The 21,023-nt window shown below is 44.6% G+C and overlaps 1 protein-coding gene across 2 annotated transcripts; it reads right to left on the bottom strand.

Moving 5' to 3' along the window:
* Positions 1 to 5,015: 5,015 nt before the first annotated feature.
* LOC121453603 (F-box/LRR-repeat protein 21) lies at positions 5,016 to 19,088 on the bottom strand. Of its 2 annotated transcripts, XM_041660481.1 has the most exons (8): positions 18,969 to 19,044; positions 18,513 to 18,644; positions 17,989 to 18,088; positions 16,960 to 17,091; positions 15,417 to 15,783; positions 14,867 to 14,989; positions 10,366 to 10,534; positions 5,016 to 6,450 (listed from the first exon to the last, which is right to left on the bottom strand). In XM_041660481.1, the coding sequence occupies exons 5-8, from the start codon at positions 15,780 to 15,782 to the stop codon at positions 5,807 to 5,809; spliced, it is 1,302 nt and encodes a 433-aa protein (XP_041516415.1). In that variant the 5' UTR covers position 15,783; positions 16,960 to 17,091; positions 17,989 to 18,088; positions 18,513 to 18,644; positions 18,969 to 19,044; the 3' UTR covers positions 5,016 to 5,806. The 2 variants fall into 2 exon arrangements, with proteins under 2 accessions (XP_041516415.1, XP_041516416.1); XM_041660482.1 differs by lacking the exon at positions 18,513 to 18,644 and having other exon boundaries at positions 18,969 to 19,088.
* Positions 19,089 to 21,023: the final 1,935 nt, after the last annotated feature.

Raw genomic sequence — 21,023 nt, forward strand, 5'->3', positions numbered from 1 at the left:
CATGTCCAGACTGTATTTCTTTCTTTTTTTTAATTAATTTATTTATTAAAGATTTCTGTCTCTTCCCCGCCACCAAAAAACAAGGGCTTCTTGAATTTTGCATGCAAATGGATGGAAATAGAAAACACTATCCTGAGTGAGGTAAGCCAGACCCAAAAAGAGGAGCATGGGATGTACTCACTCATATTTGGTTTCTAGCCATAAACAAAGGACATTGAGCCTATAGTTAGTGATCCTAAGAAGCTAAATAAGGAGAACCCAAAGAAAAACATATAGGCATCCTCCTGAATATTAACCTTCATCAGGAGATGAAAGGAGACAGAGACAGAGACCCACATTGGAGCACCGGACAGAAATCTCAAGGTCCAAATCAGAAGCAGAAGGAGAGAGAGCACGAGCAAGGAACTCAGACTGTATTTCTGAGACCTCTGAACTAGCTGCTTCTCTGCCTAAGAGGGACAAAGAGCTTGAAGGTCTTTCCATGACCCAAGGATGAAGAGGTGCTCTCAGGCAGGCGTGACACATGCCCTTAATGAACCTCTTATGCTAAGGCGATGGGATCTCAGCTACGCACTTACCTTTGTCAGGCTAGCTGGAGGGACAGCTGGTCACAGGGTGAAGGTCGCTGGTCTTTCTATCGGTAACCCTTCATGCTCCACAAAAGGAACAGGCTTCCTGGGAAGTGATGGTGGCCTCCTCTAGAAGACAGCACATTCTAGACCTCAGTGAGGCTGCGTACACACAGGGCGTGTGAGGATGAGAATGAGAACTACTCTTAGCTGAGGTGTCTGAGGATCGAGGTCAGGCGGCCTCATCCAGCAACGCCAGACATCATTATACATATAATGCCCAACATATTATACATCACTCCTTAAAGCTGCTGACAGCAAGTACGAGGGAAAAACAAAACCAAGTAGATGTGCAAAGACAGAAAAATTCTGGCTCTAAACAGGTCAGTAAGGAATGACTAAACTGGAGCAATCGTCTGGAAATTTCACTCACGAAATTTTGCTTCCGTCCTTTTGAAATGTAGGATGGTTCCATCCTTACTTATAGGTTTTTCAAGGAAAAAGACAACGAATTGGCCTTTATTACTGGAGCAATGACTCCGTTTGTATTCCGAAGCATAATGATGCCCACGACAACACTACTTGTCATAGTAAAACCAGGGACAACTCAAATGTCCGTTAACAGCAACAGATTTTAAAGACCAGGTCATAATTACAGAGCCAAATATCATACAGAAGTCATCATCAATAACACACAGTCGAATATTACAAGATATACAAATGACAGAAGTAATCAGTAATTCAAGGAAAGTGAAAAATTTACAAAAAGCGGAACACTCTTTTTATAATGTCGAAACAAATAAAATAACATAATTTCCAAGAACACATATAGGTTATAAAATTAAGGAAGAAAGGAAGGAGAGGAGGAGGAAGGGAGGAAGAAAATAAATAAAAACCTAATTACCACAGGGTTAGGAAGAGCGAGTCACACACGTTCCAGTCACCGCAGTGGCACCGTTGTGCAGACAAGGGTGACACATGAGTATTTCCTGTGAAATAATAGTGTGTCATAGAGGCAACTGGACATGCATGTATGTAGGTGGCTGGAGGAGTTAGTGATGTTTCCCAGTCATTTAAGGACCCATTCAGGTTCCTGTCAGCATCCACCACGTCATAATATCTACACAAGACCAGCACATTATAATTTAGGTTTTAGGGGCTGGAGAGATGGCTCAGAGGTTAAGAGCACTGGCTGCTCTTCCGGAGGTCAATTCTCAGCAACCACATGAGGGCTCACAATCATCTCTAATGTGATCTAGTGCCCTCTTCTGGTCTGCAAGCAGAACACTATTAAATAAGTAGAAAACAAAATAACCAACAAAACAAAACAAACAAACAAACAAAACAAAAACCCCAGAGACTTAAGTTTTGCCAGAAAGTGGTGGTGCATGACTTTAATCCCAGTACATGGGAAGCAGAAGCAGAAGGAGCTCTGAGTTTGAGCCAGCTTGGTCTACAGAGCAAGTTCCAGGACAGGCTCCAAAGCTACAAAGAAAAACCCAGTCTCAAGCCACCTGCCCCCAATTTAATACTGATTAAAAAATATATGATATGTATCACCAATTTGATGACCTTCTGTAGTGCTCATTGGTGTCGAATAACTTTGTACTGTTTTGAGGGCTTGCATTTGCTTTCAATGGACAATCGTCAGGCTCCTGCTGCAGACATAGAGGAAGTGCTGTAGGCTCGGACGGCAGTTGAAAACGCTCTAACTATCTGACCAATGAAGTTTGTGCTCAGCCTTCCAAACAATCAACATTCTGGACTGGTGCTTAGGAAGTGAAACACAGTTAAATATGACTAGCACTTGCAAAACCAAGCTGATTGTCTGGAGTAGGGAGGGAGAACTCCAGAGCAGCATGGTGCACTACCTTCCGCCTGCCAGGCGTTTTATAGAAACGCCAACTCCAGAGGAAGAACATCTTTCCTAGGAAGAACTAGAATACAGCGCCCTCTAGTGCATGATATTAGAGCTGCTCGTGGGCTCTTATTTAAAGTTCAAATGACAAGAGAAAGAATACCAAGTAACTTTGCTTTTTCTTCATAAAAGTTAATATAATAGACACCTCAAAAATGTGGTTCCAGACATTGCCAGGTTTGATAAGTGTAAGTTAATATGAGTAAAAGGATTTTTATTTTGAAAATGCTTTTAGTTGTAAAAAATTAATTTAATGGAACAGCAAGGTCAGCATCCAATTTAAGAGGTTAGGGCCACAGCAGGGTGAACTCGTATCTTTGGAGAGGGGGATTATGGCGATGCAGACGCACCTGATAACATCTGCCAACCCTCCTGACTCATCCCCGGATACTGTGCACAAACGAGGCCTGCAAGGAACACAGTAAGGAAAAGGAAAAAAAAAAGCGACAATTCAGGTTTTTGTTTGTTTCTTTAGTTTGACATACAGAAAGATCTTTCTTTCCTCTCTCCTCTCTCTACACTTACTTTTGCCCACAAAATTATCTGAAAGTTCCCCAAATCCTCCAACAAACACAAGTATTTTAACACGAACAAGCAAACAGGACGAAAATGCTCTCAACACTAACGTTTATGACCCTCTGTACGGAACACGCTCATCTAGCCAGGTCCTCTGACCATAGGCAGAGCGGAACTCACGGGCTTCCAAAGGACATGGGGAGGTGTCCATGGGGAGACACTATAGATACAGCATTTTCTTGTATTGTTCTCGGCTGTCTTTAAAATCTTTGCCCTTCCTTTCACTAACCCAGGAGGTGAGCAACCAGGGAGAATGGACATGAATTAATAAACGTCGACCACCATGACCCATTACATCGTTGAGTTCACGAGGTTCCCACAGGAGCCCCTAAAAAGCTCTACTTAGAGCACAGCATCTCATACTTCTCAGAGGGCCCAGTGTCTTCCTCTTTCGATGCAACCGGCTGTAGGGAAAACCATTCCTTGGTGTCTTTCCTCAATGTTCTGCTCCCTTAGCCTCTAGGGCAAGCATCACTGGCAACTGGTCACCTTGCTATACAGGTGTGCACACCACTGGGGCCAGGTCACCTCGCTATGCAGCTGTGCACACCACTGGCACCTGCTATGCAGCTGTGCACATCACTGGGGCCAGGTCACCTCGCTATGAAGGTGTGCACACCACTGGCACCCAATCACCTCGCTATGCAGGTGTGCACCCACTGCTACCCGGTCACCTTGCTATACAGGTGTGCACACCACTGGCACCTGCTATGCAGCTGTGCACACCACTGGGGCCAGGTCACCTCGCTAAGCAGGTGTGCACCCACTGGTACCTGCTATGCAGCTGTGCACACCACTGGCACCTGCTATGCAGCTGTGCACATCACTGGGGCCAGGTCACCTCGCTATGAAGGTGTGCACACCACTGGCACCCAATCACCTCGCTATGCAGGTGTGCACCCACTGCTACCCGGTCACCTTGCTATACAGGTGTGCACACCACTGGCACCTGCTATGCAGCTGTGCACACCACTGGGGCCAGGTCACCTCGCTAAGCAGGTGTGCACCCACTGGTACCCGGTCACCTTGCTAGCAGGTGTGCACAACATTATCTCACTAAGGCAACAGCAAGTGAACCCATAGGTTTATCTACTCAGTATTTCCATTACCCTGCCCCTACCTCCATCATAGTGATGCCATTTCTCTTATGCCTGTGGTGTCGTTGCCCTGATTAGATTTCAAGTTTTCAATTACGGCACACCTTTCTGGGTCTTAGGTGATATTATCTGCAATACTAAGAACTCTGACCTCAAGAAAGGTTTTAGTATTGTTACCCAAGACAACGCACAGCTCTAAGAGCGAGGAACACACGTGACCGTAAGTCACCTGTCTCAGAGCTCACCATGAGAATGAATGAGGAAGGACAGTCTACTTCCAAACTGTTTACAAACTACAGTGGGTCCTAACTGCTTAATAGATGAGGATACTCGCCAAAACTGAAAATTAATAAGCATGTTTTTCTTTTTGAAAGCTGACTTCTAATAACTGTACACACACACACACTCACACACACACACACACTCATACACACACTCACACACACAGAGCAGTGATCTTGTACAGGGGAGTTTACGGCACAATGAAGTGCACAGGTCATAATGAGACAAGCAGATCATACACACATAGCAGTGGGCGTTACAAAGGAGAGCAGAGTACTCAGGATGTGAGCAAAAGGTCTGACCCAGGAGCTGGGAAGGTGTCAAGGACGACTTCCCCTCAGAAGTGCCACAGGGGAAAGAAAGATCTGGGGGAGCACAGAGGGAGCCGGTAGAGAGATCTCGGAGAGATGCCTGTGGTAGCAGAGGGCAGAGAAGTTGGAGGGACAGAGAAGGAGAGAAGTGGGCAAAGGGCGGGCACAGTGTCAGGAAATAGCACAGAGCACCCAGGCAATTGCTCAGACGACATCTTCATCCTAAGGACAAGCTGGAGAAGGACGTCACCAGTGTGACTAATCAGATGACAGGCCACATACGCGAAGGACAGGGCACAGTCCCAGATCAACAGCAGCAGGCCAGTAAACACTGATTTCCAAACACATCCTGCAAAATTCACCTCTGTACCCACACCGTGTATTCAATTAATAAACACAGTACCTTCTATTTGCTGTATTTTATGAAATGAATTAGCACTACTGGATTTTAACATAATACTAATTACCTTCCAAGTTTATCTAAAAATGAATTTAAAATACTCTAGAAATCAAAGTTGTTTACTAATAAATAAATCACAAAATGCCAAAAAGATTTTAAGTACAATGACACACACCTCTATAATGGTACCTTGATTTTTAACAGTATGCGCTTTGTAAAACATATTAATACCAAATGAAACAGATGAAATTAAAATAACATGAGGTTGTAACATAAAAATATGTAACTTAAAGGGATCTAATACTGTAAATTGTAATTACATATTAATTATAAATTTAGTATAAATTTCTTAGTAAGCTAAACATGCCTCCAAAGGTTGAGAAATGGAAGTCTCTCTCAGCCTTGGACACCTGTAGTCTACCCTACCAATGCTCTAATTAACACACAGTGTCTGTGTCCTACTGACAAAAACTTCTGGCTATTTAAGTTTGCTATATTTTTTTCAAATGATTCTACAGAAACCAATTAAGAGATTTGGCAAACAGCAAATATTTAACCTAACACAGTTCAGTGGCTCATCTCAAAAATTACATTTACATGGCCAGACAATAACTAATCCTACTAACAGAGAATTCGGAACCTTTGGCAGCTGGTTACCAGACAGGCATCACATCCGGGAACCACACTCTTCCCAGGTGCTTAGAGACTTCAGTGTGAACTTCGTCTGGGGTGTAATTGTCATCAGGGACCAGAACCTCCTCCATGATGGACAGATGGGTGAGCCTTCGGCCACAGAGTCGTACAAACTCAACGAAGGCGCTACAGTTGACCTCACACTCACTCAGGCCCAAGGCTGTCAGGTTTTGACAGTGCTCAGCAATGCCAATAAGTTCACTGTCCAGGGGCTGAAGGCCATTGGCACACACCACTAACTCAACCAGCCGTGGGCAGTGCACACCTATCCGGCCTAGAATGGCCCTGCTCACTGAACGCCCGAAGTAAACGTGAGTGACGGGGGTCTCTTCTTGGAAGAATGTCTCAAGCTCCTCTTCATATAAGAAGAAGTACATGACAACACTGACCCCCGGAGAGTGTTTCATCAGCGCATCCCAACTGTGTTTTTTAATGGAGTGGAACTGGATCTGCCCAGGGTTTTCACTCACAACATCTATTCGGAGATGTTCGAGGTTCACGTGAGTCTCACTTGACAGCGCAAGGAGCAGCTCATCGCTCAGAATGTAGTAATTCAATGCCAGCTCTCGGAGGCCCTGATAGTGGTCTGCCACACAGAGGATCCCTGCGGGAAATGGAGGAAATCCTTAAGAACAAAGAATCACGCTGATACTAAAACAGATGAGGTCAACTTAAATTTTCTATTAGTTATTTTAGTACAACAGATAACTAATGATGTTTGGGAAAATGGCCGCTGACATATATCATTATATGTGTGCAGGGTAATTAAAATTTTCCCCATACATAGGGCTGGGGGAGGGATATGCAAACCGCTGCAGCCACTAATGAGATCGGTGTGGAGGTTCCCAAATCGCCAAACCTAGAGCTACCATAAAACTCTCTGTACCCATCTTAGGGACACCTGAAAGGCTAATTCAGCACATCAGAGACACTTGGGCAACCACGTTGACTGAGGCACTATTCGCACGAGCTGAGACGGGGAAACAGCCTAGGAGTCCAGCAACAGGTGAGTGTGGGTAAAGAAAACGTTCTCTGTGTGTGTAACGACTTCTACTGAGTCATAAGAACGGAATTGTGACACTTTCAGCAAAATCAATCAACTGGAGATTACTGTGTTAAACAAAATAAGGTAGATTCATAAAGATCAATGTCACACTTCCTAACATGCTCCAAGTTTATATTTAAGTTCACAAACGAGTGCACATGTGTGCACACACACATGCACATACACACGCACACACACATACATGTAAGGCGTGAAAGCTCAGTATGTCCTAGTTTCCTCTCATGGCTGCGATAAAACACCAAAATCAAGGTGAAGAGGAAAGGGGTTATTTGGCTTAGACATCTAGACCATAGTCCATCTTGACAGAAGCCAGGACAGGAACCCAGAGGCAGAAACTGAAGGCAAGATGATGGAGGAATGCTGCTCACTGGTTTGTTTCTATGGCTTACTCGGCTTGTTTTCCCACACAGCCCAGGACTACCACACAGGACTACCACACAGGGGCAGCACTACTCATGGGAGACTGGGCCCACATCAATTCTTAATTAAGAAAATGTCCCCACTGATGGAGGCATTTTCTCAATTGAGGTTCTTTCTTCCCGGATGACCGTAGCTTGGGTCAGCTGAAAAGAGCCTACCAAGCATGAAAGGGGCTATGGCAGGGAAGAACGATGGAGGAACAGAGAATGATGGGATACATGTGATATGAGAGCAAAAGGAGGCAGGAAGAGGGCCAGGAAGTGGGGAGGGGAGGCAGACAGGCATAAAGAATAACAACACAATATATACATGAAAATGCCATGATAAAACCTACTACTTTGGGGCATTAATTTAAAAAATTAACTAGAAAAAAAAATGACAGACCAATCTTCCTGATGAACATTCATGCCAAATATCCCAACCAAATACTTGCAAATCTTAGTGGTTAATGAACTCGCTGTACTGGCAGGAATAGCTGAGTTTGGATTCCCAGAACCCATGTGGAAGCATTTCTGCAATCTTAGCGCACCTACAACAAGACGGAAGCTGGGGATGCAGAATTCCCAGAAGGTCTTTGGTCAGCTGACCTGGTGTCTACAGTAGCAGACAAGATACCATGTCTCAAAGAAGTTGGATGGCAAAGACACATCCTGATTTCTACAAATGTGCCACAGCCTATGTGTCCCAGCACTCTAAACGATGAGTACACACATACATACGCGCGCGCACACACACACGCACAAACTTGCACACACATGCTTAAAAATGCTTGCAAATCAAATATAGGAACATATTAAAAGGGACATTTGGCATGATAAGGTCGGCTTTATTCTACAGTTGCAAGAGACATTCAATGTGTGCCGATCAGTAAATGTAAGACATCACATAAAAGGTCTTAAAGACAGAAATCACATGATTTTCTCTATAGAAGCAGAAAAGGGTTTGGACAAAATGCCACATTCCTTCATGATAAAAGCCTTGAAGAAAGTGGGAGCAGAAGGAATGTGTCTCAACATAATAAGGGCTGTCATCTTTGATGAAAGTGTATCTCAACATAACTAAAGCTGTCTATGATGAACCTGCAGCTGACATTATACAAATCGGAGAAAATTTCAAATGACTAAAACGAGGAACAAACCAAGGCTGCTCATGTCCTCCGCTCTTACTACAGTAACAGAAGCCTTAGAATACCAAGCCGAGAGAAGCAAATGAAAGGGATATAAATACGGGAGTTGGCTGGTTTTATGTTAACTTGACACAAGAGTCATCTGGGAAGAGGGAATCTGAATTGAGAAAATGCCCCCACTAGACGGCCAGTGGTGAGTTTTCTTACTTAGTGCTTGATATCAGAATGCCAAGCCTATTGTGGGAGGTGTCACCCTTTGGCAGGCAGCCCCGGGATGTATTAAAAAGCAGGCAGGGCAGGCCATAGGAAGCCAGCCAGTAAGCAGCTCTCCTCTTTCCTTTATGGCCTTGTATCACTTCCTGCCTCCAGGTTCCTGTCCTGATTTCTCTCGACGATGGACTGCAAGCCAGAAGATGAAATAAACCCCCTCTTCCCCAAGATGCTTTTGGTCACAGTGTTTCATCACAGCAACAGAACCTGAAGACAAGAGGAAAGGAAATAAAGAAATTGCAGACGACATGCTTCTCTATATAAGACTCCCGGAAAACCTTGAAAGCTGCTGAGCACCAGCAAAGAGTGGCAGGATGCAAAATGAACATGCAAAAATCACTGCATTTTTCTACATTCCAATAACACATGTGCTAAGGGAGAAATCAGGAAAACAATCCATTCACAACTGCCCCCACCCCACATGGCACACCTTGGAATAAACACATCTACAATGAAAACTTCAAAGCAAGTGAAATAGACACTAGATGATGGCCGCATGCTCTGGCTGCAGGGTGTAGACAAATCAAGCTGAAACCGAGCTGGAAATTTCCTGCAGGCTAGCTCTCATAATGCTTCCCAGTGCTATGAAGGCTGACAGAGGAGTCTTACTCAGCTATGAACCCCGTGTGCTGCCAGCCTCCACTAGACAACAAGTGCCCACAGCTACAACAGCGCCATGACTGTCACGGGAATAACTTTCTCATTGAATCTGAGGACCACTCCATAGAAGAGAACTCTTACTTGGTACTGTAAACCTGTTCAAAGTCCATGGTTGGAAGGCCATAGGCCCTGACACGGAAGCTTCTACAGTCATTCCGCTAAGTAGGCGTGCTATGCCCATCAGACTGATCTTATTATGCTCGCTCATGGGTGAGTGCTGCTTAGCCGTTGTCAGAGAATCCCCATTTTATAATGGACAGCAGTGACTGCAGGGACTTTAATTGGTAAGAGATGAAAATATAAGTGACTTTTGAGTGCTCAGTCCTAAGAGAGCATCTGTAAAACTCGCTGGCCGAGACTCAGGAAAGACTGCGGAAGAGATGGGTGAGAAGGATGCGAGAGACAGAGGAAGTACACGGAATGCAGAGACATGACACTGTTTGCTGCACTCGTGAGCTCACAGCCACTGAAGACACCCTCCAACACGGCATCACGGGTGGGAAGGGGCTCATGAGGGAGGTCCCACCCCTCTGCGAGGAGCTTTCTCTGCTGAGTGTTGCTAGGGGAGATTTCTCCCATGGTGCCGCCACTGGTAAATTGTCCATGCTCTAATAATCCCAATAACACAGAGGGTCAGCAAAATGGAGAAGAAATTAACTGGAAGGGGGGCTAACTGGGAAGAAGAAGGGCCCTGACAGGGGAGGGAGGAACAAGAGAAGGTAACGGGAGCGAACATGATCAAAATATGTTATGTACATGCATGAAATTGTCAAAAATGGGTCACTAATTTTGACAAGATTAACACATGTCCAAGGGGAAAATACTCTCTGAAGAAGCAACTTACATCTAATTTGAAGATGATTGCTTCTGATAAAATTCTTAAAAATTATGTTCCAAAGGCGTGTACTTTTCAATAGGTAATTTGTTGTTACTATAGTAAAAACCATCGATTAATTTACATAAAAAGCACGACCTACCATCAGACGAAACATGAGGACAGCTGCTCATTTTTAGGAGTCGCAGAGTGTCACTACTGTTGGCCACGAGAATCTTCAGTGAGGGATGGTCCACAGGCGCATCTCCGATCTTAACTGATGACGACTTTGAGTTGACAAACACAACTGTAAGTGCTGACACAAAATGAGACTTGCATGCCAGTAAGAAAAAAATTACGAAAACGTTATTTAAAACTCCTAGTTTCAAACAAGTAGCATTAAAAAATGAATTCTTAGGTGCTAAAATACAGTAAAAATAGACTATGTTTTCATGCTATTGCTAGCCATTAGATGACATTCCTATTTCCTTTTTATATAAAATTTCAAGTTAGTATCAAAGTATGGGTTTCATTCGGCATTTTCATGCTTGTTTGTCTCTATGCTTCCCTCTTCTCCACGCCCTTCTCTCTGCCTTTCCCCATCCTCCCGACCCATCTATCTCTGGTCCCCTCATCCCTCCAAATACTCCTGCTCTCATCATCTGGATTCCGTTTGTCTTTCTCTCTCTCCCCGCTTCCCTCTTCCGTGGTTCTCTTTCTACTTTCATAACCTCAAATGCACACAGACAGACAGACACACACACACTCACATACACGCTGGACACATGGAGTCTGCCCATGAGAGAAGGCATGCAGTATTTGTCGTCCTGAGTTTGATCTATTTCAGCTAACATCTTCATGTCTACTTCCACATATTTTCCTGAAAATATCATGATTTTGCATTTCTTCAAGGTGAAAAAAAATTCTACTGTGTGTGTACTATGCTTCACTCACTGTCTGTTGATGGACATCTAGGCCAGTTTGTCTTCCTAACTACTGTGAGCAGTAAATCGGCAAACATGGCTATGTATGCATCTCTGTGTAGTTTATGACTTCAGGTAGTTTGCCAGTAGCATAACTTGTAATACATACAGTATTTTGTAATATACATACAGCATACAGTAATTTGTTTAGTATGGGTTCTTGTCTTTGGTAGGGGACTAGGTGGTGGTAGCTGTCTGAGCTCAGTTTTAGAGCTTACATTCTGTTCCAATGACTTCTCTACAGGGTAAGAGATGAGGATCCAGTTTCACTCTTCTACATCCAGTTTTCCAACCAACATTTGCTGAAGATGCTGCGTTTTGTTTCCAGTGCATGCTGTACCTGTTTGGTCTCATTTTCAGGTTTTACATTCTGTAACACTGGCTTGTATGTCTGTTTTTGTGACCGTTCCAAGCCTAGTTTCTGGAACTGTGGCTTTGAGCTATAACTCGAGCCCGGCTTTTATACTTGCACGCTGCTCTTTCTGCTTCGAATTGCTGCAGCGATGAGGGTCTCTTTGTGCTTCCGTATCAACAGCAGAACTGTCTTCTCTACTGCTGTGAAGACTGGAATGCATTTCTGAGGGAGACTGTTGAATCTCTAAGCCACTTCGGCCAATGCAGTCGTTTTCTACACTACTAATCCTGCCATAAGGTTTCTCCAGCTTCTTAAATTCCTCTCTTTGAAGTCCTAAGGGTTTCATTGCAGAGGTCTCCTACTACCTTTCTCCATAGTTAGGCTTAATTCTGAGTTTTGGGGGTCTTATGGGGGCATTATAAATGGCATTTTCTTCTTTCTTGGCAGTTTCATTATTTATATATAGAAAGGCTACAGACTTTTCTGTGGTGACTTTGTGTCTTGTTACTTTGCTGGAGTTTAAGATTTCTCTGGTGAGCTCTCTAGGACCTTGTAAGTATAGACTCAAGTCTGCAAGTGTGAGTAATCATTCTCTTCCTTTCCCATCTGTATCCTTTTTATTTATTTCTCTAATGATAGAGCTCTAGCTACGATTGCATGCATTATATTGAATTAAGAGTGGTTAGGTGGACATTCCTATCTAACTTTAGAGGAATGTTGGGGTGTTTAACTCTGGGAAAAGCCTCACATGTCCAGTGAGATGATCACATGATTTCCATCTTTAAACCCATTTTGTGTGTTACATGACATTGAATGATATGCAAAACCAACCTTGAATCTCTGGGGGAAAACTAACTTGTTTGTGGTGTAGGTTTGAAAATGGAACAATGAGAAAGGAAAAATTCCAAATATCTTCTAAAGGATGTCTTAGCTATTTTCAACCTTAAGAATTCGATGTCAAGTATTAAAAAGTTATAGTTAATTTATTTTCTAGAACAGGGATTAGCTAACTACGGACCACCAGCCAAGCTCAGTGCAGAGTCTGTTTCTCTCTGTTTCATGAGTGAAGACTAAGTCGTTTGGATTATTAAAGGTGGAAAAGACCTGAAGCATAACACTGTGTAGCACGGGAGCTACAGGAAACAGAGTTAAGGCTCACAGATGAAGCCTGCATGGCCCAGCCACACGCTCTCCTTTCGCATGGTCTGTGTTGGCTTCTCCCTGCAACAGAGGAGCTGGGGAATTGAGGCCGATCTGTATGGCCCTCAGAGCCTAGAATTCTTTGGGTTCTTCCTACCTCCTCCCAGGAAAAATACACTTTTCCCTGTTTCATTCACTTTTATATTTCCAGACCTAAGACAGTGTCTGCAGCATAGCAATCAATAATACTTTTCAAAGGATGAAGGGATGTCATAATCCTATGTTCTTTACCCAGCAGATTTAAACGAAGTAAATAAGGCAGTTACATTTTTGAAGAATTACAAAATAAAGCTTACTAATAGCGTGACCTCAGTGTAGGCAGAATTCCACACATTTTCAGATTCATTATTTCTGGCCAAGTCGGAAAGTGTGGAAAGCAAATCCAAGGCAAGATCCCTTTCCCTTCCACAAACTCCATCTTGGTTGTATTAAAGGTTCTGCAGGCCCTGTTAGGATGACTACATTGGTTATAAATGTGTAAACACATGGTCTTACACTAATTAAAAGTGGTTTTCACACAGCAGAGGGCTAGAGTGCTACTAACTTAATACAGAACCTTATCTCTTTTTCAAGAAACATAAAGTTGGGTTTTTTTTCCCCTTCAATCAACTCTGAATTAGTTGTTTCCGTCTTGCAGGACGCAGAAGAGGCACAGCGCAGGTTTCCTCATAGCCCCACTTGCTACACTCTTCATGTCTAAAGTCCCATGCCTGGCATCTGCCGGGCAATGCATAGCAACTCCAGAAGCTGGCCCTGGAGGCTGATGGGCACCGGCAGCCTTAGCTTTGGACTCTAAGATGCATAAGGTCAGTCTGAGCCTGTGGACTATAAACAAGGAAGTGACTCTTCAACACTAGTCAGCTTTCATCTGATTACTCATATTATTCTAAATCCCCAAATGACCCAATTTTTTTTCCAGCCTACCTCCTAAAACGACAACAGGCTAGCAGACAGCCTGGCTGAGAGAGCCACGACCCAGTTTACAGGTGGGAGGATGTTGTTATCCCTACCCTCTTCTGTAGGAGAGTTCTGTCAGGAGATTTTTATCAACGGCTGTAACGAAGAGCTAGTTACAAAGTGAACACTACTTTAACCTGGGTTCCTGGTAAACAGGTAAACAACACGGATGGTCTCTCATGCTTCCAAAGGGCTGAGTGTGAGGCGAGCCCAGTAAACAGGCTGAGCTCATCACTGAGATGGTTTGGAGAACTAACAGTGCAAAGAAGATGAAATGCGGTCGGCTTTATAGTTGGTGCTGGTTGTCAACTCAAGAGACTCTTGAGTCACGTCGGAGCCTTTGGGGATTATCATATTATTGACTTACTACCTGTATATGTTCATGCATGTACACACTCTATTACCAGATGCGGAGGTCAAAGGACAAATTACGGAAGTTCTTTCCTGCCACCATACGGGTTCTGGGGCTCAAATTCAGATTCTCAGACCAGGCGGGAGGCACCTTTACCTGCTGAGCCCCCTCACTGTCCCAGGACTACCCTGATTACGTCAACTGAGATGAAGGCTCGATGGCTGTAGCCAGCACCCTTTTGGGATCCTGGACTATACGAATGGGGGTGGGCACTGAAGAGCGGCATCCATCAGCATTCTCTGCTGCCTGACAACGATGCCGTATGGCTGGATGCTTCAAGCTCCTGCTCCTTGGCTTCCCAACCATGCGGGACTGTGCACTGGAAGTGCCAGGGAAGGATATTTCTCCCTTACATTGCTTTGGACAGAGTATCTTCTAAACTAAGACAGTAGGAGCAGACAGTGACCAGTTTGAGAAGACGTCTCTGCAGAGCTGAGGACACTCGGGAGAGGAATGAAGACGGTGCTTCCTGCAGTGGACAGTGCTGGGAATGTCTAAGTGACTTCATCTTTCCTCTTTGATTATCCAGGGCCGGGTTTTAACTGACAGGCTTGGCCAGCTGGGCTAGCCATGCCGCTGAACTCTAAGTCAATGAGAAACCCAGCCTTACAGGAGGTGGGTGGTGGGTTTTGCGGGGAGGGCACATGTCCTCTGACAGTCACATGCATGCACACATACGCACACCTGCATGCACATGAACACAAACATCATTTAAAAAGAAGTCTACCGTAGTTCACAAAAGGCCCAGTAGTCTTACCTTTGGCACATTCATAAACCTTGGTTTGGCTGTGGAAATCAACCCCAGGGTCTGGATGGAGCAATTTACCAGCTGAGAGAGAATCTCACAGGCAGCTTCCGCTGACTCAATACTACTATCAACCTATAAAGACAATTTTTAATATGAACTTCCCTGAAGGTAATGTGTCAGAACCACTGGAAATGCAATTATTTAATGGAATTTAATAACCAAGTTTTGTTGATCCCTTTCATCAATTGAAATGACTGCTTTTCTACGGAATGTCTGAGCTTACAAAGGGAGAAACAGAAAGATGGCAAAATAACTTTGCAACACTTCATGCTTTTAGGCCTTTATAATGACCTGGGTATTAATAATAATAGCCAAGTGAGAAAACTGACGTTTAAGTCATTTACTGACAGCTCGGGCTCTCTATCTCAGTCTGCGCAACAACTAGAGAACAATGAGAAAGCAACGTGGGCTAAAAACCATGGCGTATTTACCAAGTGCCTCCAAGTAAGGATCCAAACTCACAGAGGGATCTCACCGACGCGCGCACGCGGCTTCGTACCTTCAAGCTGACATACTGCAGGTGCACAGCGTGCTTCCTGATGATCTGCTGGATGAGATCGGGATGAGTGGACTTAAAATAGGAAGTGGCTGACCGGTTCAGCTCAAATTCAAACTTCTTCCAGAGATCAGGGACGTGAAACACTTCATTCCAGCTCCTACATACAGAAGACGCGCAGACTCGGTCTATTAAAGGAAGATACCGGAAGATGTGTAATATCACGTGCTGCGGTAGAGTCCCCCAGTCTGGAAGAACAGGGAGCACATGAGCGTGCGGGAGAGAAAGGCGGAGCCCACGTCTGGGCTGCTTCACCACTGGTGAAGACTGGACAGCGTTATTCACGGCAGAGAAATGATTCCTCTTCATTCTGTAAGCATCAGAAAACGCCGTTTGTTTCTTGTCTGGCACGCCACAAACATCCGTACTCTAACTGTATAGACTGATATGCACCCCACAAACATCTGCACTCTAACTGTATAGACTGATATGCACCCCACAAACATCTGCACTCTAACTGTATAGACTGATATGCACCCCACAAACATCCGTACTCTAACTGTATAGACTGATATAAGGAATGGGCAGTAACCCAACCAGCGCCCTTTTCACAGCAACCTTCTGCTTCCATGCACTGATAAATGCTACCATGTGCTGAGGACAGAGCGCACACCCGCTCTCAAAACCGTGCTCAAAGGCTGAACACAAGGGTAAATGACATGTGAGGGGAGCATGTTAACTGCATGAGAGGAAACACAGAACTGCATGTGACTGCCTTTGTGGATGGGAGAAGTGGCTAAGGGCCTCTAAGGGGAAGCATTCAAATATACCCCAGCTTTTGTGGAAACACCACACTGAAATTCTGCTAAACTCCTGGGAGATGTGGGAGACAGTACAACTAAAAGCATCTGTCAGGAAAGTCTCAGCTATGCCATATAGTAACCATGTGACTCTAAGCCTGGTTTCTCATCCGTAAGGCAGAGGTCAGAGTCCCCATAAAGCTGCTAGGAGGAGTGGACCATTTTAAGTATCGGTGCCTTGGGCATACTCAAGAAGCACTGCTGTACTGACTTGCATTTTTCTCAACTCCTTTCATTTGGAAAGGCATGTCACAATTCTAAGAGAAAACCAAATGATTTGTACTAAATTTCAGGTGGCAGCTTGGACATACGAATTCTGGGAAATGTGGGCATAGCAGGGACAGAGCAGTTGCATGAGGACATATCTGCTCCTCTGTGGTCAGTAATAAAAAACACGAGAATGAAATTATTTTCCCCAGAAAGACTCTGCAGGTATTAACTACCTGGGGACACTACCAAGCTCCAACAGCTGAAGCCCAGATATATTGATACATACAAGAACATATCTATAATTTTCTCTGCATGTTTTATGTAAGAACCCAGAGTATTAAATGTACAATTATTTGAGAGGCTTTATAATGGTAAGGAAATGGTTCTGAACTTCACTCTGATTAATGACCTAGCCCTCCCTTCACCCCTCAACACTAGGAACATATACACCAATTTAGTACCAGATTTGAACATACCTTCACATCCACGGAAATCTTTATTTACAGTGAAAGCACATTTGTCTTGAGACTCGAACTGAGTGGGGTGAAGCATTTCTTAATCACAACATAAAGTAGGATCCCAGAAGCAGGACTGACCTACAAAAATCACTGAAAAAAGGAAAAAGTCATTTTCAGGGCTTAGAAACTGCAATGGAAAACAAAATCCTGGCCAACTTGTAACTCAATTATCAGAGGATAACTGTTTCACGTGGTAGCCTACAAAATCATTAAAATTTCAGTAAATTAAAAGAAAGGTGACCCCTAATATAAAACTTTACTAGAAGAGGAGTGAAGACAAATAAAGACTTTATCCGAATGCCAGATTTTGTATAACTACCTCACAGTTCTCTACCCCGAGCGATTGTGTTATAGATTCAGCTTGATTGTCCATAACAAGAATTGTTCAATTTACTGAATTCATTAAACTTCCAGTCTACTGAATCATCATAAAGAATTAACGTTGTTAGGAGCTGGAAAGATGGCTCGGTGGACACGAGCACTTGCTGCTCTTACAGAGGCCCCAGGTTCGATTGCCAGCACCCACACGTGCATCAGGTACACACATGGTAGGTACACAAACATAAATACAGGCAAAATCCCAATATGGATAAACCTCTTAAAAAGGAATATTATGTTAATACCAATAATTTAGTAAATACATGTTAATTTTCTGTCTCCTCACATAAACTAATGAATATAAAACTTTACCCTCCCAATTACAAACTTCATAAAGCACAACATTGTAGTTATGTGTGTCAGTATATTTTAGAATGTAAGATAAATTGATCTGTATTACTTGGAAATACTTTCCTGATCATTTATTCATTATTTAGTTTAAATAATGAGTTACATTATGGAATGCCACTTAGTCGTATTGTTTTCCCGTTAAAATGTTTTTTTTTTGGAAATGTTTCATATAAAAATTCTACCTTAAATATAAGGGGCTATTTTTCACTTGTTTTTATGTGAAAGAAATGGATCGCTTCTTTTTCAAGACTCTCTTACCTAAAGGTGGCTTCCGAGTTACAGTTGACGCTGGACCAGTGAAATGAAGCAATCGTTGCCATAGGGTACTCACCAACATCCATTTGCCTTCACTTTCAGTCTTGGAAAATACCACAAAAGCATCATTAGGGCATGTGATAATCTTACGCTACGGTTATTTATAAGTCACTGTATACATTAAGTCATTTTATTAGTAAATTATTAAAACTATTTTCTGCCCATATGAAAAACTAGGTTACGGAAATATTGCAATACTTGCCAGGAGTTACACTGGAAGCTATTCATATCAGGCAGTAAACCAATCTGAAAACTCACATTTTACCTACTATTTATGGAGAGATACCCTGAAAATTTAAGGTGATTCATGATTACATGTATTTGTTTATAAGCTGTATAACTTTTTCAGCACAGTTCAAACTTCTCTGTAGTGTTAAGATATATTTACTTACGAAGGAGATACATTCATTTTTAAGGGCAGTATCTGAAGACCGAAGTTTGCAAAAATGCACTTGGACTGAAAATACCTTTTGAGATGCGAGAATGCCAGAAAGGCTGCACAGAACTTGATTGACCTGGACCATCCCTTAGAGTCCCTTACGGAGACGGGCACCTAGCAGCCTGCCCCATCTTCCTGCAACCTCGGCTTCCAGACTGGGCTGGGGAGAGACGGCGCCAAGCCAGGGCAGAGTTTAGAGTCTACAAATGTGAACAAATGACGGTGCAAATGCACCTCTCCAACGCTGCACGGTGCAATTTATTTTACATTCTAACTGCCCAGAGAAACGGGGCTTGGGAACAGCCTCACCCTAGGCAAAAAACCCTCCACATAGCTGGCGGTGAAGCGGCCTGTCGGGCTTGGGTCCGAGGCGGTTCGGGTCCACTCTCCCTCTGCAACCCGACAGCTCTGGGGGCTCGCCTTTGAGGATCGGCCCGCCCCTCCCCACCCCGAGGGGTCCCCGGAGCTGCGCCACAAACCTTACCTCAGAACCCACACCTGAGCTGCAGCCAGCCCAGGTCCAGCCCTCAGGTCCAGCACAGGAGTCCGCTTGCCGAACCCCAGCAGCCCGCTTCTCAGGTGAGCGCTGGACTGTGATGGACAGACTGGCCCCGCAGGTCAGGCCCCGCCCACGCCCCGCCCCTCCGGGAAGCTTCGCCCCCACCGATTTGCTCGAGGTACACAGGTCCCGGTGCCCGCCCACGCCCCGCCCTTCCGGATATTCAGTCCCCGTGATCCCGTTCCCCGGGCGGCCTCACCCCACCCCCAGCAGCTGTGTGTTATGCCTTATGCCTGCCCACTCCCAGCCCCTTAATAATGCCCCGCCCTCCGGAAGTGCCTGCTCCTCAGAGATGCCCCGCCCCTGTCAATCCCTCCGCGCCCCCAGCCACGACGCCTAGGTGAGTCCACCAAGAGCTAGACCCTGATACACGCCTACGCCCCGCCCCCTCGGGAACGCCCCGCCCATTGGCGGAAGCCCCCCCCCCTACCCCTACCCCAGAAGCTCTGATCCTAAGCAGCCTTGCCCAGCCCGTGCCATTCTGCTGGAGCCCAGGGCCTCATTCAGCACATGCAGGTTCCCAGGCCTCTAGAAGTCCTTTGGGGGTCCCAGGGCACCCTGGGCGTGCTCCTTAAGTAGCAAGCAGATGCTTAGTGAGTATTCACTAAAGTAAATGAAGGCTTGCCCAGAACTAGCAGTTTCCGGGGTTTAACTGGAGGAGGCCGCCCCGCTCCTATAAGCTTAAGAACTTTCCAAGTTCTTAAGGAACCTTGGAAAGAAGCAGCACAGATAGGCCCTCGGGTCTAGGAGCTGCAGACCCGGAGTGCAGAAGGTCACCTATGACCTGCCAGCCTGCCAGTACGAAAATGATGTACGGTTTTAAAGCTTATTTTAAAAATCGCTTCAAAATATGAGATCTGCCCATGCACAGCGTTCAGGACACAGTGCTACACCAACATATAGTCCCTCTCATGCTCATTCTGCAATGACCAGCTTCACTGCTGTATAGCCGACAAACATAAATTGCGCACACACTACGTTTTGTTGTCTTTGAAACCAGCATGGCAGCCAAGGGAATGAACTTACCGCAGATCTATGCCTCCCCCAGATTTCCCTAGGTCCTTCTGTGTTTCCCCTGCCGCTGGCCTTCCTCACCTGCGCTCTGACGTTTTAGATTAATTTGTAGTTCATATTATAAATTGAATTCTGTGGTGTCTAGCCGTCAGTTCTTTTTCCTCGGGAACTCAGTTGACACAGTTGCCTCCAAGTGACCTATACAGACTATTTTTTTTTCCTATTTTGCCCTTCTTTGATCTCTTTTAGATTGTTTTGTCACCTTATGAACTAGATTCACACGCCAGTCTAGATCTCAGGTCTGCCAAAGCCTCTCCTTCACAAACCCATTTCCACCATGGTGTTCAACGAAGCCACTCCCAAGCTCGTGTACTCCAGGCAAGGCTTTTCAACTTGAACTATCTTGAACCCTCTTAGACTTCCAGATTAATCCCTACTCCGACCCCCTGTGGTTCAGCCCTGCTTACACATCTCACTACCCACAATAATAGTAGTAATAATAATAATAATAATAATAATAATAATATAATAATAAGTTAGGTGTGTCACTGAGAAACCCAGAAGCCTGGAGCCCTCTGCTCAGCTCACAGGTGTTTCAACAACCAGAGACGCTTCTCTGCAGCTCAGCATTAAACAGTGGTGTGTTGCTTCTTCTAGACAGCTTGGGAGTCGCCTCTGAGAAGACTCTAAGATTCTGAGTCCCAGGTCTGTGATCTTCTTTACCTCCTGTGGCTCATGAGCCTCTTCCTCCCTCCTGGAGGGGCTGTTTCATTTCAAGAAAATAGCCATGCACTATCTGGTATCCCACAGATCATGCCTTTTACATTCCCGTTTTAAAAGCCTTCCATTGTTGTCCTTGAATGAACATACCAATTCCTCTACCTTGTCGTTAAGCCCTAATAATTTGTCCTCCCATGATCTGTTCCCGGCTTTCCCCGGGGCTTTCATTTCGCTTCCTGGAGCTTT

This window comes from Microtus oregoni, unplaced genomic scaffold (genome assembly GCF_018167655.1).
Source record: "Microtus oregoni isolate MIOR12 unplaced genomic scaffold, Mior012 000011F_ref0000422, whole genome shotgun sequence".
In the NCBI taxonomy this organism is placed as follows: Eukaryota; Metazoa; Chordata; class Mammalia; order Rodentia; family Cricetidae; genus Microtus; species Microtus oregoni.

Excerpts from the sequence above, each read along its gene's own strand:
- LOC121453603 (XM_041660482.1), bottom strand. The coding sequence starts at position 15,782 with ATGAAGAGGAATCATTTCTCTGCCGTGAATAACGCTGTCCAGTCTTCA. Across the intron at positions 14,990-15,416 it reads TGCAGTATGTCAGCTTGAAG|GTTGATAGTAGTATTGAGTC; the intron begins GTACGAAGCCGC and ends TTGTCTTTATAG. Across the intron at positions 10,535-14,866 it reads GGTTTATGAATGTGCCAAAG|TCTCATTTTGTGTCAGCACT; the intron begins GTAAGACTACTG and ends CTGGCATGCAAG.